At 41.3% G+C, this 13,038-nt stretch overlaps 1 protein-coding gene across 1 annotated transcript in view; it reads right to left on the bottom strand.

Annotated features, from left to right (window-relative positions):
* grwd1 (glutamate-rich WD repeat containing 1) overlaps positions 1-10,371 on the bottom strand; it is a 12,250-nt gene extending 1,879 nt beyond the window's left edge. Inside the window, exons 1-6 of the mRNA XM_037676890.1 lie at positions 10,124-10,371; positions 9,930-10,047; positions 5,534-5,699; positions 5,222-5,432; positions 3,004-3,149; positions 1,197-1,388 (exon numbers count right to left, since the gene is read on the bottom strand). Coding sequence (XP_037532818.1) covers positions 1,197-1,388; positions 3,004-3,149; positions 5,222-5,432; positions 5,534-5,699; positions 9,930-10,047; positions 10,124-10,340 — 1,050 coding nt within the window. The 5' untranslated portion in view covers positions 10,341-10,371. The remainder of the gene's footprint in view (positions 1-1,196; positions 1,389-3,003; positions 3,150-5,221; positions 5,433-5,533; positions 5,700-9,929; positions 10,048-10,123) is intronic.
* Positions 10,372-13,038: the final 2,667 nt, after the last annotated feature.

The following is a 13,038-nucleotide window of genomic DNA, read 5'->3' as shown; positions in this document are numbered from 1 at the left end:
CCAGCCAGCCAGCCAGCCAGCCATCCATCCATCCATCCATCCATCCATCCATCCATCCATCCATCCATCCATCCATCCATCCATCCATCCATCCATCCATCCATCCATCCATCCATCCATCCATCCATCCATCCATCCATCTCCTGTGCAGCTAAAGCAGGAAGAATGTAATGATTTTGCTAATTTTAGCTGTATTTAACTATCTATGATTTTGGTAGTTTTAACTCTTAGCTACAGTTTTGCTAATTTTAGCTGTATTTATGATTTTGGTAGTTTTAGCTGTTAGCTACAGTTGTGCTAATTTTAGCTTTTAGCTTCAGTTTAACCAATAATAGCTTACATCTACAGATTTTAGCTACTGCTTTACTCATTTTAACATGTTTTGCTTGTTTGGACTTCAACAACTAAGTTTCCGCTTCGTAAACAAATTTCAGCAAAGCCATTCAGATCCAGCATTAACTGCATCTTCACAGAAAAAGAAGATATGTCTAGTGTTTTAGTAACTTTTGGATACAAACACTAAATCTAAACTAGCAGATCTTGAATGGATAATGTCCACGGCTTCACATGCCAAAGTTTTAAACAAAGAACTTGTGCGATCGGTTAGAGCTCAGAGTATGGCACTCTGCTACTACCACACTAACTTTGAGCTTAATATTTGCACAGCTGTTACGAGTTATAGACATTTTTATATTTGCAATGTTCAATCAGCTGTGGCAGCCATGTTGAATCAGTTTGACTCAAAAAGTAAATCAGATGTACATCCAATAATTACTTTCTGAAGGGTTTCTTTAAAATCTGTCTACTGGTTCATGAGATATTTTGTTAACAGACACACACAGGGGCAATTACCGGTAGACGATCTTTCGTCTTCCGCAGCAGGAAACTAAAAACAAAAACTGATCTCTTATTTTTATGGTGGCAAAAACCACAGTAATTATTGTTGTGCTTTTGTAAAACGAGCACAGGATGAAACAAATGTTTGTGGTTAGGTGGAGCTGGTGAAATGTGAGGGTTGTAGATAATGTGAGGTTGTAAAATCACAACTCCTAAACATGAGTTTCCATGCAGCCGTGATAGTGGGGTTGTTTCACCGGGACAACACGCTGATAAAAACCCACAACTGAACTAAAGTCAGCGCGAGTATTTTACTCAAGTCCACCGGCGACTTCGCATCACATGCTGCTGCTTCTTACCTTAAACTGTCGCAGGTCCCACACTTTCAGAAGCCCGTCGTCCCCCCCGGACAGCAGGAATGGTTCGCTCCGGTTCCAGCTGATCACGTTGACGTCTGACGAGTGAGCCTCATCGGCTGAGAGCATCGAGTTGGGCGGGGCACGGATATCCCAGATACGGATGGACTGATCCACAGAGCAAGATGCAAAAACCTGGTAAAAAAAAAATAAAAATTGTAAGATTTAAACTCAAATATAAACATCCAACAAAGTTCAGTCAGGTCAGCTGGACGGTTTCTTGTTGAGATGTTTCGTCTTTCATCCAAAGGACTTCATCAGTCTGAGGAGCCACAACAAACTCGGTCCTACGAGCAGCACACGCACATAGTGGACCAAACAAGAAGATGACCTGACTGAACTTTGTTGGATTTTTTTTACCTGGATTATTGAGCATGAACTTTGAAACACTTTGGCTGTGGCTGTCTCAGAGGAGGTGAGGGGGGAAAGGGCGGGGCCCAGAAAACATCTTATTACCAGCAAACTGGTTGGTCCACTAAGCGAGTGTGCTGCTTGTGGGACTGAGTTTGTTGTGACTCCTCGGACTGATGAAGTCCTTTGGATGAAGGACGAAACGTCTCAACAAAAAAAGAAACCGTCCAGAGGACCTGACTTAACTTTGCTGGATTTTTTACCTGGATTATTGAGCATGAACTTCAAATATAAACATTTGTCAAAATCACACCTATTTAAAATTAAAAACCCAACATTCCTTAAAGTAATGCACATAACCAAACACATTTTGTGCAAATGTTTTAGACGGGATTGTAGCCATTTTGGCCAAACCTTGAAAATAACATTATGAACAATCTCCTGTGATATTGCAGGATGTCACACTCAGAGTATGTGTTAAATGACTCTGCTACAATAAACTTCAGTTTAATATTTATAAAACTGACTATGCTATAGCCATTTCTGTGTTTTTATAGTTAGCTGGCTGTGGCAGCCAACTTAAATCGGGCCGACTTCAAAAAAGGCAGTTGGTTTGAAATGTGCATTCAGTCAACAAACCAGGAAGTTTCACTAAAATCTGTCCAGTGGTTTAGAAGATATTTTGGTAAGACACATAAAAGTTTGTTTTTCAGCTGTGAGCGATAACGAAACTTATCCTTTATGACCGCACTTCAGCAGGAAGTACGCAGAGCAAGTCCCCATAAGTCATGTTGATTGATCCAAAATGTTTGACGCAAAGCACTGATTGTACATTTAGGGAAACAGGACGCACATACCACAAACTAGTTCGGCCGCTTTTTCAGTCAGAGGCTTTCGTTGCCGTGATACAAAGCTGCAGATTCCAGGCGTTCCTTGAGACGGCAACATGATTTTATTCATTCAAACCCACGAGTTCACTCAGCACACCCTGTTTTTAACTCATCTGCTTTCTAAGTAACGCCTGAAGAGCTCAGGTGAGTCAGGGAGTTCAGTACGACTGAATGTTGCACGGTGACACATTCTAAACCGGTTTTTCTGTAAGCTTTTAAGACTCGGGGCAGTGCCTACACGTAACTACAGATGTGTGCAATCAAACATGCTGTTCAACTGGCGGCCCAGGGGCCACATCCGGCCCACAGGTAAGCTCAGTGTGGTCCACATAAAACTAAATTTTAGATTAATTAAACTTACATGAGGACAACTGCCAGATGTTTGGGTCCTGCGTTGCTTTCAGTAACTGTGGCCTCGAGCCACTGAGCTGAATCGCCCTGGCTGAACCTTCAGCTCTAACAGGAGCGACAGCAGTCTTAACCCACAGCCTCACTGCAGTCGTACGTACCGTGGCTTCAGTGGGCGACCACTGCAGATCCTCCACGGACTTGCTGTGGGAGCTGAAGGGTCGCTGGTCAATCTTCCAAGAAGCCCCGCCCTCACGCGGCTCCCAAACGTGGATGTTCTTTTTGCAGTCGCCGCTGACGAGACGACCTGTCGAAGGAAGGAATACAAGCGTTATTTCAATTTCTTTTGTTGAAAGACACATTTATACCTCCTTATCGCTTGCCTTACCTGGCGGAGAATGATCGTCTGTGGGTGGCTGTTAGCGAAATATCTAATGAACCACTGCATAGGTTTTAATGAAACTCACAGAAAGTAGTGGCTGAAACGCATATTCTGAGTGTCAAGTGCTCGGGTAAGATTTTAGTTTGGAACGTTGGCACGAAGGGCAGTGGAGAACAAGCAACCTTTAATAACATGCTAGTTCACATGTAGTGTTTGTTTCCAAAAGTTAAGATAATTCAAACAATACTGTAGATGTATTAAAGTGAGTTTTTGTTGTAAGGTTATAAATAATATGCAACTTGTTGGAGATAGATTTGCAACAACAGATAACATATTTGTTTCTCCAAATGAAGGAGCTCTTCACCTTCCAGCAGGACAACGACCCGAAACGCGCAGAGCTGCAACGGAACGGTTCAGATCAAACACATTCACGTGTTAGAACGGCCCAAAGTCCAAAGAGTCCGACCGAGAACCTGTGGCTACACGAGAAAAATGACACTCTCCATCAAAATCTGACCGAGCTGGAGTTATTTTGAAAAAGCATGGACAAAAACTTTCGTCTTTAGTTCAGGGGTCTGCTGCCTTCACGATCCAAAGAGTCATTTCTGCCCCATTCGTTCACTTAAATGTCCGGAGCAACAAAACCTGTTTCAACTGTGATCATCAACTGGTGGCCCATGGACCAGTTTAAGTTCGTTGGAGGAGGCTTTTCAGGCCAGTAGGAGTGACATAAAACTAAAAATAGCGAATGATTTTTTTAACACTTATTGAAGTTTTTACATTTTAAGACAAAAGAATAAGAGTAATAATAGTTATTACTAGGCCTGTCACGATAACAAATTTTGCTGGGCGATTAATTGTCTTAGAAATTATTGTGGTAAACGATAATATTATTTGAAATTTGACAATAATTAGTAATTATTGTAAAATTTAAGAAGAAATGTTGGTTAATTATTGTGTGTAGTGCCTTTTTTGACAACTGGATGGCAGTATAAGACTGTTTGAACCGAAGGATGGATAGTGAGGGAGCGAGCAGCGTGTCTCTTTAAGAAAAATGGGAGGGAGGCCCCTTGACGTGACATGGGCTGTCTCTCCTTCCTTTTTTTTTTACAGTTCTCATAATGGCCGACGCTCAATGTGATTTAAGCTCTTTCGCATGGCATTTTTCACACAAAACTTTTAATAAAAAACCAGTAAACAAGTTCTCAGCTTCTTTTTGCAGAGAAAAACAACTTTTTCCATGAAGGCACGGGTTTCAACTGTGAATTTTGGAGCTTTGACAAAATGGAGTCCCTTAATGATCCAAAAACACGATTTTGGACGGTTAAAATGGATTTTAGAGAAAAGAGAAAGGGAGTGGTCAGTGAAGAGCACCAGAGTTGAGCCTTTTGTCATCCAGTGTCTTCAGAAAGAGAGAGACCCGAAGAAAAGATAAAGACGATAAATGAAAATGAGGTCGATATTTATCATGCGATTAATTGATTAATTGATTTATCGCGACAGGCCTAGTTATTACCAATAAAAAATAAATACCAGTAAATTAAAACAATGAAACATGCAAGTCTAGTGATTTTTTTTATTGTGGAAAAACTAAGTATCCTACTTTAAAGAACTAAAGCATAAAGTTAAAGTGAGTATTTTTCCCTCCTTGTATTTGTACTAGTATTCACAAATTTGCAAAAGAAATGACATGGAAGTGTTAAAAACCAGCAGTGGTTTATTCATTTTGGTCAAAGCTTGAAAGAGACGCTGCAGAGGAACCAAAGGGCCACATGTGGCTCCAGAGCCACAGGTTGCAGACCCCTGCTCTAGATGTACAAAGCAGGAACAGACAAAACCAGATTTATTTATTTGTAAAATATATATAATCTTAAACCAAGCATCGTTTTCCTTCCACTTCACAAGTCTGCGCTGGTCTGTCCCATCAAGTCCCAGAAGAAAACTTCAAAGTCTGTGATTGAGACAAAACGTGCAGAGGTTGATCAAGTCATACTCACCAGGAACTTTAGGGGACCAGTCTATGGCGAAGCCTTCGCTCATGTGTCCTGAGAAACTGAAAAGAGCCGCAGCTTCCTTCTGCTGCTGGACGAAAGCAGCCATGGCAGCCGAACTGTGGACGGCCTCCAGCTGAGGTCGAAGGTCGAATATTTCCACCTGGTCCTTCTCGGACCACACAGCAGCCAGCGCATGCTGTCCGAACTGGGTCACCTGGAAGTCCAGGAGCAAAACCGATCAGCACGCCGAGAAAACGCCTTTTTATTCCATCGTCCGCGCGAAAAAAAAAAAAAAAAAAAAAAAAGGCAACCTACTCGAACTCTGTTGATCCCGCCATAGTGAGGCATCATGGCGAGCTCCAGCTGAGGCTTCTTGTCTTCATCTTCCTCCTCTTCGTCGCTCTCCTCGTCGCTGCTCTCCTTCTCCTCCTCGTTGTCTTTCTCCGTTTCGTGGAGGTTGTGCATGCGCATCACCAGAAGTCTGAAACACGTTCAGCACATTTACCAGGAGCGTGCGGGTGGCGGTCAAAACTACCCGACGGGTCCAAACGCGTCTTGTGACAAAAGTTTCCATTAAAACCACAGCGACAGTTTAAATGGTGGGGAACACTAAGTGAACAGAACCTGGCCGTGTTGTCCACTGTAGATACAGAAAAAAAGATTACAAAACTGTCTGTAACCAAACTGTGACACACAGACAGCAACAGGTCAGGCTGGTATTAAAATAATACAAGTTTGAACATACTTGTACTGATTGTGGAACGATTACACAATTCTTATTATCAGTTCAAACCAACTCAGAATTAAAACATCAATCACATCAAAGGTGATTCATTAAAATCGTGCATATTTATGGAAACATTTCATGCCGTTGTTTCAGACTAAAGGTCATATTTTGTTGAGAAATTAGACTTTTGTAGCCGTTTGGGTCAAACCTTGAAAAAAAAATAAAATTATGCAAAGGTGTGCTCAAAGTACGTGTCGTGAACGACTCCCAGCTACTACCACACCAACTGTGGCTCCTTTTGTTCTTCAATCAAGGTGGCTCCAAAAGATAATCAGCTGTAGATCAATTGAACAATTACTGTCAGGTTCATGAGATATTTTACTAACAGACACAAGCACACAGATAAAGGTAAAACCATTAGCCTCTGCCTTCTGACGGCAGTGGATAAAAATGTTGCAAGTTTCTTAAAAAAAGATGGTGATTGTCTCAAATACTAAAAAGCAACTTCACATTAATCTACTTCTTGTTCGCCTCGGGCCTTCGCTCTGCATTTCATGAGCAGATTACTGCCCGCCGCCATACGAGCTGGGCAGTCAGGTAAACGCTCGTGTCTGTTTGCTTGTCTGTTAGCAACGTAGCTCACGCACCACTGGATGGATTTTATTGAAACTTTCAGGAAATACCCAATAAATGCACGTCTGCAACTTGTTAGCTTTGGGGGCCAACCCAATTCAAGATGGCTGCCACAGGAAAACTACATTGCAAAGCACATACGTTACCATAATTCAGTCAGTTTTACAAATACTGAGCTAAGACTTGGTGTGGTAGTAACTGAGAGTCATTCCCATCACAAATTATAAGCTAATACTAAGATTTTTGCTTAAACTTTATGGCAATACCTATTGGGATGTAATTTTGTTTCTGTTAGCAAATTATCTCAAGACAGACTGGACAGATTTTAATGAAACATTCAAAAAGTCATCACTGGATGTGAAGCTACATCTGATTAACTTTTAGAGTAATGGCTGCAAAAGCCAATTGACTTTAGCCAACACAAAGAAGGTTATAGCTCAGTCAGCTTATCAGGTACTGAGCTAAGATTTGGTGCGGCAGTAGCTGAGAGTCATCCCAAACACGAACACTGACAGATCGCTCAAGATCTTTGTTTATAATTTCGACACGCAATAAGCCGACCGTTATGTTTCCTGTCAAGAAGTGCTGCTTGTCCGCCCCATCCAGAACTAAAAATCAACAAATTAAGAAATTTTTATCCCCCCACCTGTAAAATTTCATTATGACAGACTTATAATAACACAAATCCTTAGAAATCTGGTGAAAGAACGCAGTCGCATTTCTGTCTCTTACACGTACACTTGTGCAAACATCTTGACTTTATACGTTTGGCCCCAAACGACTGAAGTGATCCAACTGTTTGGATGTAGAAACAAACACGCCACCGTGTGTGCACACTACAACCACTTCATGCAAACGTTTGTCTTCTGTTAAACTAAACACTTACAAGTGCTGCGCATTTTTTAAATTCTGCGTGAAAACTAAATCATAAGGTTTACGTCTCAGCACAGAATCAGGAACGCCTTCTAGAATAAAACAAAGATCTTAAAGCTCACGCTCTTCCTGTCATTTAACCACACTGTCGAGCAGAAAAGAGAACGCGCTCAGAGTTTAGATGCATTTATAGCTGACGGCAGAGGAGCTGCTCCGTCTGCATTACTCTGCGAGAAGTTCTAGATAGGCCTGTCACGATAAACAAGAAATCAATTAATCGCATGAAAAATTAAAACCAGGTTAATAATTTTCATTTTTCTAATTTATTTTTTCTTTGTGTCTCTCTCTTTCTACTGAAGACACTGGATGACAAAGGGTTTGAGGAGTTAGCAAGCTAAAGAAACGCTATTTGATATTGGGGTGGGGGTGGAATTGGTTTCAAAATTGAACGCAACAGCAGCAGCAGTGTGGGAACACTTTGGACTCAAACCAAATGATCGAGGCGAACCGCTGAACTTTTGCTAGCCGGTATGTCGCATTTGTCATAAAACGGTAGCACCCAAGAGCTGCAGTACAACCAACTTCATACTAATGTTACTAATGGTTATTATTTGTTGAGGGGCAATTTAGTTTACAGACTTCATAATCCATACTGTTTTGGTTGAATGTACTTTTTATTTCCATTTTGTTTTTTTTTGGTTGCATTTAGTTCTTATTCAAGTGCATATTTTGTTAGCGGAGGCTGAGAGTCCATTTTATTTTTGTTTGTTTTGTTTGTTTTCCAGTTCCAGTGTTCTTTTGAAATTAAAGTGTATTGCTCTTTGAGAGGATGTACTTGCATTATTGTGCCATTATCATTACATTAGTTAAAAAAAGGTCTCCAAACAATATTATCGTTTATCGCAATAATTTCCGAGACAATTAATCGCGCAGCAAAATTTGTTATCGTGACCGGCCTAGTTCTAGATGGTGTTGTGGCTTCATCGCAGCTCTGCACGCATCATACGAAGGAGACTGGAAGTGTTTTACCAGATTCAACTCCAGGTTACTGAAACCTGGCATGAAGGAAATAGATTGTGAACTGCCCATTTTAACCCATAAGTCTTTGCAATATTCAATCTGCAATGCACATTAGGCACAAACACACAGTTGAATTCCATAGAAAATGCACCAAATGCTACGACACTGGCTCCCTACAGATGTATATATGAAACATTTTCCTCGCAGTGGAATGGTCTAAAACGCCAGGGCCTCGTCTTTATGTTCAACATGTCCTCCGGTACGACACAGCAACTATTGCAACATTTGCAAGTGGATTTTTGAAAGTCGTGACAGTCTTTCAATCTTTATATTTGGTTTAAATGTTTGTATTTTTTAAGGAATAGTCTGTGGTGATTTTTTTTTAAAGTAATATTCTGTCCAATACTGATCGGCTGTATCTAATCAACAGTGAACTTGGATGTTGTTTGGTTCAGAAAACGGCGACTAATTACAACAGTGTCACACAAAAGTGGAACAGTTTAAATGCAGTATTCTTTCACACCTTGACGCTCTTGTATTAAAAAAGGGGTAGCTAATAGCTATAACCCTGAAAATGTAAAAACAAACAAACAGGAAACTTGAGATTTGTGCACTTTCTCTACATATTCACCGAGATTTATGTTAAGGCTGATAAGTTTACTAACTTTTGATAACTATTTGATAGAACAAATATAATAATAATAAAAAAAAACTTTTTCATTAGTGCATTTTTAAAGCTCCATCTCCATTTTCCCCAAGCAACACTCTCCAGCTCTTCCTGGGGGACCCCATGGTGTTCCCAGGCCTATCATCCCTGTCTTTTGGACACTCGGACACCCTACGAAGGAAGCTCGTTCTTTCCGTCATGATCCAAACTTCATGAAGATGGGTGATGGTTGGAATATAGATAAGAGTGTAAATTAGAGCTTCGCCTTTAGACTCAGCTCTTTCTTCGCCACACACAAAAGCAATGCCCACATTACTGAGGATGAAGCCTCGATTCGTCAATCTATCTCCCACTCCATCCATCACTCATGAACAAGACTCCCAGATACTTCAGCTTCTCCAGCTGACGTAAAGACTCGCTTCACTGACCCGGGGAAGGAACTTAAAGAGTATAATTTCCGATTGAGAATTATTTAGACAACAACATAAGAGTCTTTCTTGCTTTTCTAAGTGCCAAAAAAAGGTAACTGGACCGTATTGTTTGTTTTTGCAATAATTCAAACACAAGAGTGGCCGTTCTATGCTTTTAAAACTTATGCTAAAATGAACTCACGTGCAAATAACTCCCCTCCCCTCACTTCAGAGGGTCTACCGGCCTCAGCCTGGTTCACATTAAGAGGTTTTGATCTCAAGTATAAAACTGACTGAGCATTTTACAGGAAATTCAGGAAAATTGATTGGAAACCCGTTTCTGCGCATGCGCGTGGAGCCTGTTGTTTTGGAGGCCAGTACCTGTTCTTCAGGGCTGTATCCGCCTGCGTGCCGGCGCACAGCAGCATGGACAGAGGGAACTGCTGCCTGCCGTCCCCATCTCCATCCTTCAGCACGTCAAAGCTCAAACAAGGCGCACCTGAAGGTAAATCAAACAATAAACGACCTCAGGTGACGCCACACGCCGACATAACCGGACTGAGTCTGCTTCTTGCCTGTTTGACACTCGTGGTACATGCGGTACGCGGAGCGGTCCATCTCCAGCCTCTCCCCGGGTTGAAGCGGCTCGATCCCGGGGACGTACACCTTTTTCTCCGCCTCTCCTTCCTCCTGCATGTCTTCTTCGTCCACTTCCTCCTCGTCGCTGCCCGCTTCGTCCATATCTTCTTGCTCCTCTTCTTCAGCGAACGCGTGCTCTTCGGGCGCAGACATCTTGGAGAGCCAACTTCCGTTCAGCGGGGCGGTCACGTGGTTTAAACATCCTCCTCCTTCTCCTCCTCCTCCTCGTGTCCCACACGGTTTACGGGAATTCAGCTGGCTCCTTTTGCTCTTGGCTCCCAGCTGCCAGGAAAAAAAAAAGTAACACGTCTCCACAACTGTCCATGAAATCATCCATGCAAGAAGGTCATCCTGACCCTCTGAAAAACCCCTTCCTTTCTTAATATAAAACGGAAATAATTCATGCAATATCTGGTCAAATGCAGGCCATGACCCAGGACGCGATTTGCCACAGGGTCTGAGTCACAATCAGGCCTTTTACTGGATCCTTCAGAGACCAGGCCTGGTCCTGACACAAGAACCCTTGTGACCGATTCACAGAAAGCAGGATTTAACTGCATTCTGGATAAACAGCCTCAAATATTTGTGCATTTAACTGCGACAAGTGACTTGTGTCAATACAGAGTTAATATATACGTCTCCACCTCAAAAGCTTCAAAATGATATGTAGTTTGTTGAAATGTGGCTATTTATCACCTGGCCTGACGTCAAATTAGTAATGTTTACGAGTGCGCTGGTTTGAAAACATTTTTATTGGCCTGGCAGTGACACCAAATATTATACGAAGGGATTTACCGGCAAAAAAAGAGGAGTCACTTTCAAAGGATATTATAAAAGTTGGTGAACAAGTGGTTATTTTTAAAGACAAAACTGTACCAAATTAGATTATAAGGTAAATTAGGAATACTATAAGCTATACACCGGTAAGTTTTCTATAAACTATACAAGTATATATAATAAGCTATAAATATATATAAGTATATATATTATAAGCTACTATAAATTATCTGGATCAATAGGTGATGTCCAAATGGTCTCATTTTATGCAAATCTCAACATTTTCACTTATTTTTGCACTGCAGCCTGTGCTCATTCTGACTCGTTTTGCACTTAACACGTTTTTCCTTTTACAAATTACAAGACAAACTCAAGAGTTAAAATTTAATGTTCAAGACAAGCCTGTTTCCCTGGTGACCGTTACAAAATACACTCCAGAGAGAGCCCTGGGAGGACAATGGTGCACGCTGCATGTCTAGGAGCCTACAAGCAGAGACAAGTGTGAGCATAATGGCTGCACTTTTATTCCTCATATATAGATTAGGACAGGAGCCAAATCTGCCCCAAACCCCCACTGCTACCTCCCCACCCCGTAACATATCATCAAGATCTGTTGTATCAGGCTTACTTTTGTTTGAGTTGTTTGCAGCTAAAGACTTCTTTAAATTGACGGTCGCAGTTCACACAATGCATACTTTTGGTGTGCTGGAATGCAAGACTAGATTAAAAAAACAACAACTCTTAAACCGAACCAGAGTTTAAACAGTTTGTACTGACAGAAGGTAGTAGAAGTTACATCTTTGATATTGTACTGAAGTATAAAAAAAAAGAAAACAAGCTGTAAAAACTTCAAATTTGAATGTATCAAAAGAAAAAGCACTTCGTTGCTCATTCAGATCTTTTGATGTGGGGTTCTGTGGAAAGGTTATGAACAAACACTATCTCACCTGTAGCAGATAGCTCTTTGAACAACCTCAGATAGGAGAAAGAGTTTAATTATAACCAGGCTGACTAGTTAATGTGTAGTCCAAGGGAGGCCAAAATAATATGCATTGCTGTCATCTCAAAACAATCTGTCTCAAAAAATTCCTATTGGTTCATGTGAATGCACTTGCACATTTCATGATTTATATTTACATAAAACTGTTATTTTCAAGCACAACTTGCAGCAGTTAACGGTTACACTTCCTGTTTATCCTTGGACACTTCTGGCTGGAATAACAACATTTTTGCAGGAATAACTGTAATGTGAAAATGTCAGAAGCCATGTTGTCAAACAGTGTTTGGTAGGGGTGGGAATCTTTGGGCACCTTGCAATTTGATTCAATAACCATTCAGAGGGCTGGGATGCGATGTTAAATGACTGTCAGAAATCTTGAAACTTAAATGACTGACTAATTTTATAAACACCAATTTATATTTTTCATACCTATCATCATTTAAAAACACTTAAGAGGCTGCTGACCAACATTTAGTGTAGATGCTAACTGCTGCTGACCAACAGTTAGCAACGATGCTAACTGCTGCTGACCAACAGTTAGCAACGATGCTAACTGCTGCTGACCAACAGTTAACATAGATGCTAACTGCTGCTGACCAACAGTTAGCAACAATGCTAACTGCTGCTGACCAACAGTTAACATAGATGCTAACTGCTGCGACCAACAGTTAGCAACGATGCTAACTGCTGCTGACCAACTGTTAACATAGATGCTAACTGCTGCTGACCAACAGTTAGCATAGATGCTAAGTACTGCTGACCAACAGTTAGCATAGATGCTAAGTACTGCTGACCAACAGTTAGCAAAGATGCTAAGTACTGCTGACCAACAGTTAGCAAAGATGCTAACTGCTGCTGACCAACAGTTAGCAACGATGCTAACTGCTGCTGACCAGCAGTTGGCATATATGCTAAGTACTGCTGACCAAAGCAAATATGCTAACTGCTGCTGACCAACAGTTAGCAACGATGCTAACTGCTGACCAACAGTTAGCAAAGATGCTAAGTACTGCTGACCAAAGCAAAGATGCTAACTGCTGCTGACCAGCAGTTGGCATATATGCTAACTGCTGC

The sequence above is a fragment of the Nematolebias whitei genome, chromosome 5 (assembly GCF_014905685.2).
Source record: "Nematolebias whitei isolate Nwh7 chromosome 5, NemWhi1, whole genome shotgun sequence".
Classification (NCBI taxonomy): domain Eukaryota; kingdom Metazoa; phylum Chordata; class Actinopteri; order Cyprinodontiformes; family Rivulidae; genus Nematolebias; species Nematolebias whitei.
The sequence above is the reverse complement of the archived record's forward strand: the minus strand, read 5'-3'. Positions and strand labels throughout refer to the sequence as shown.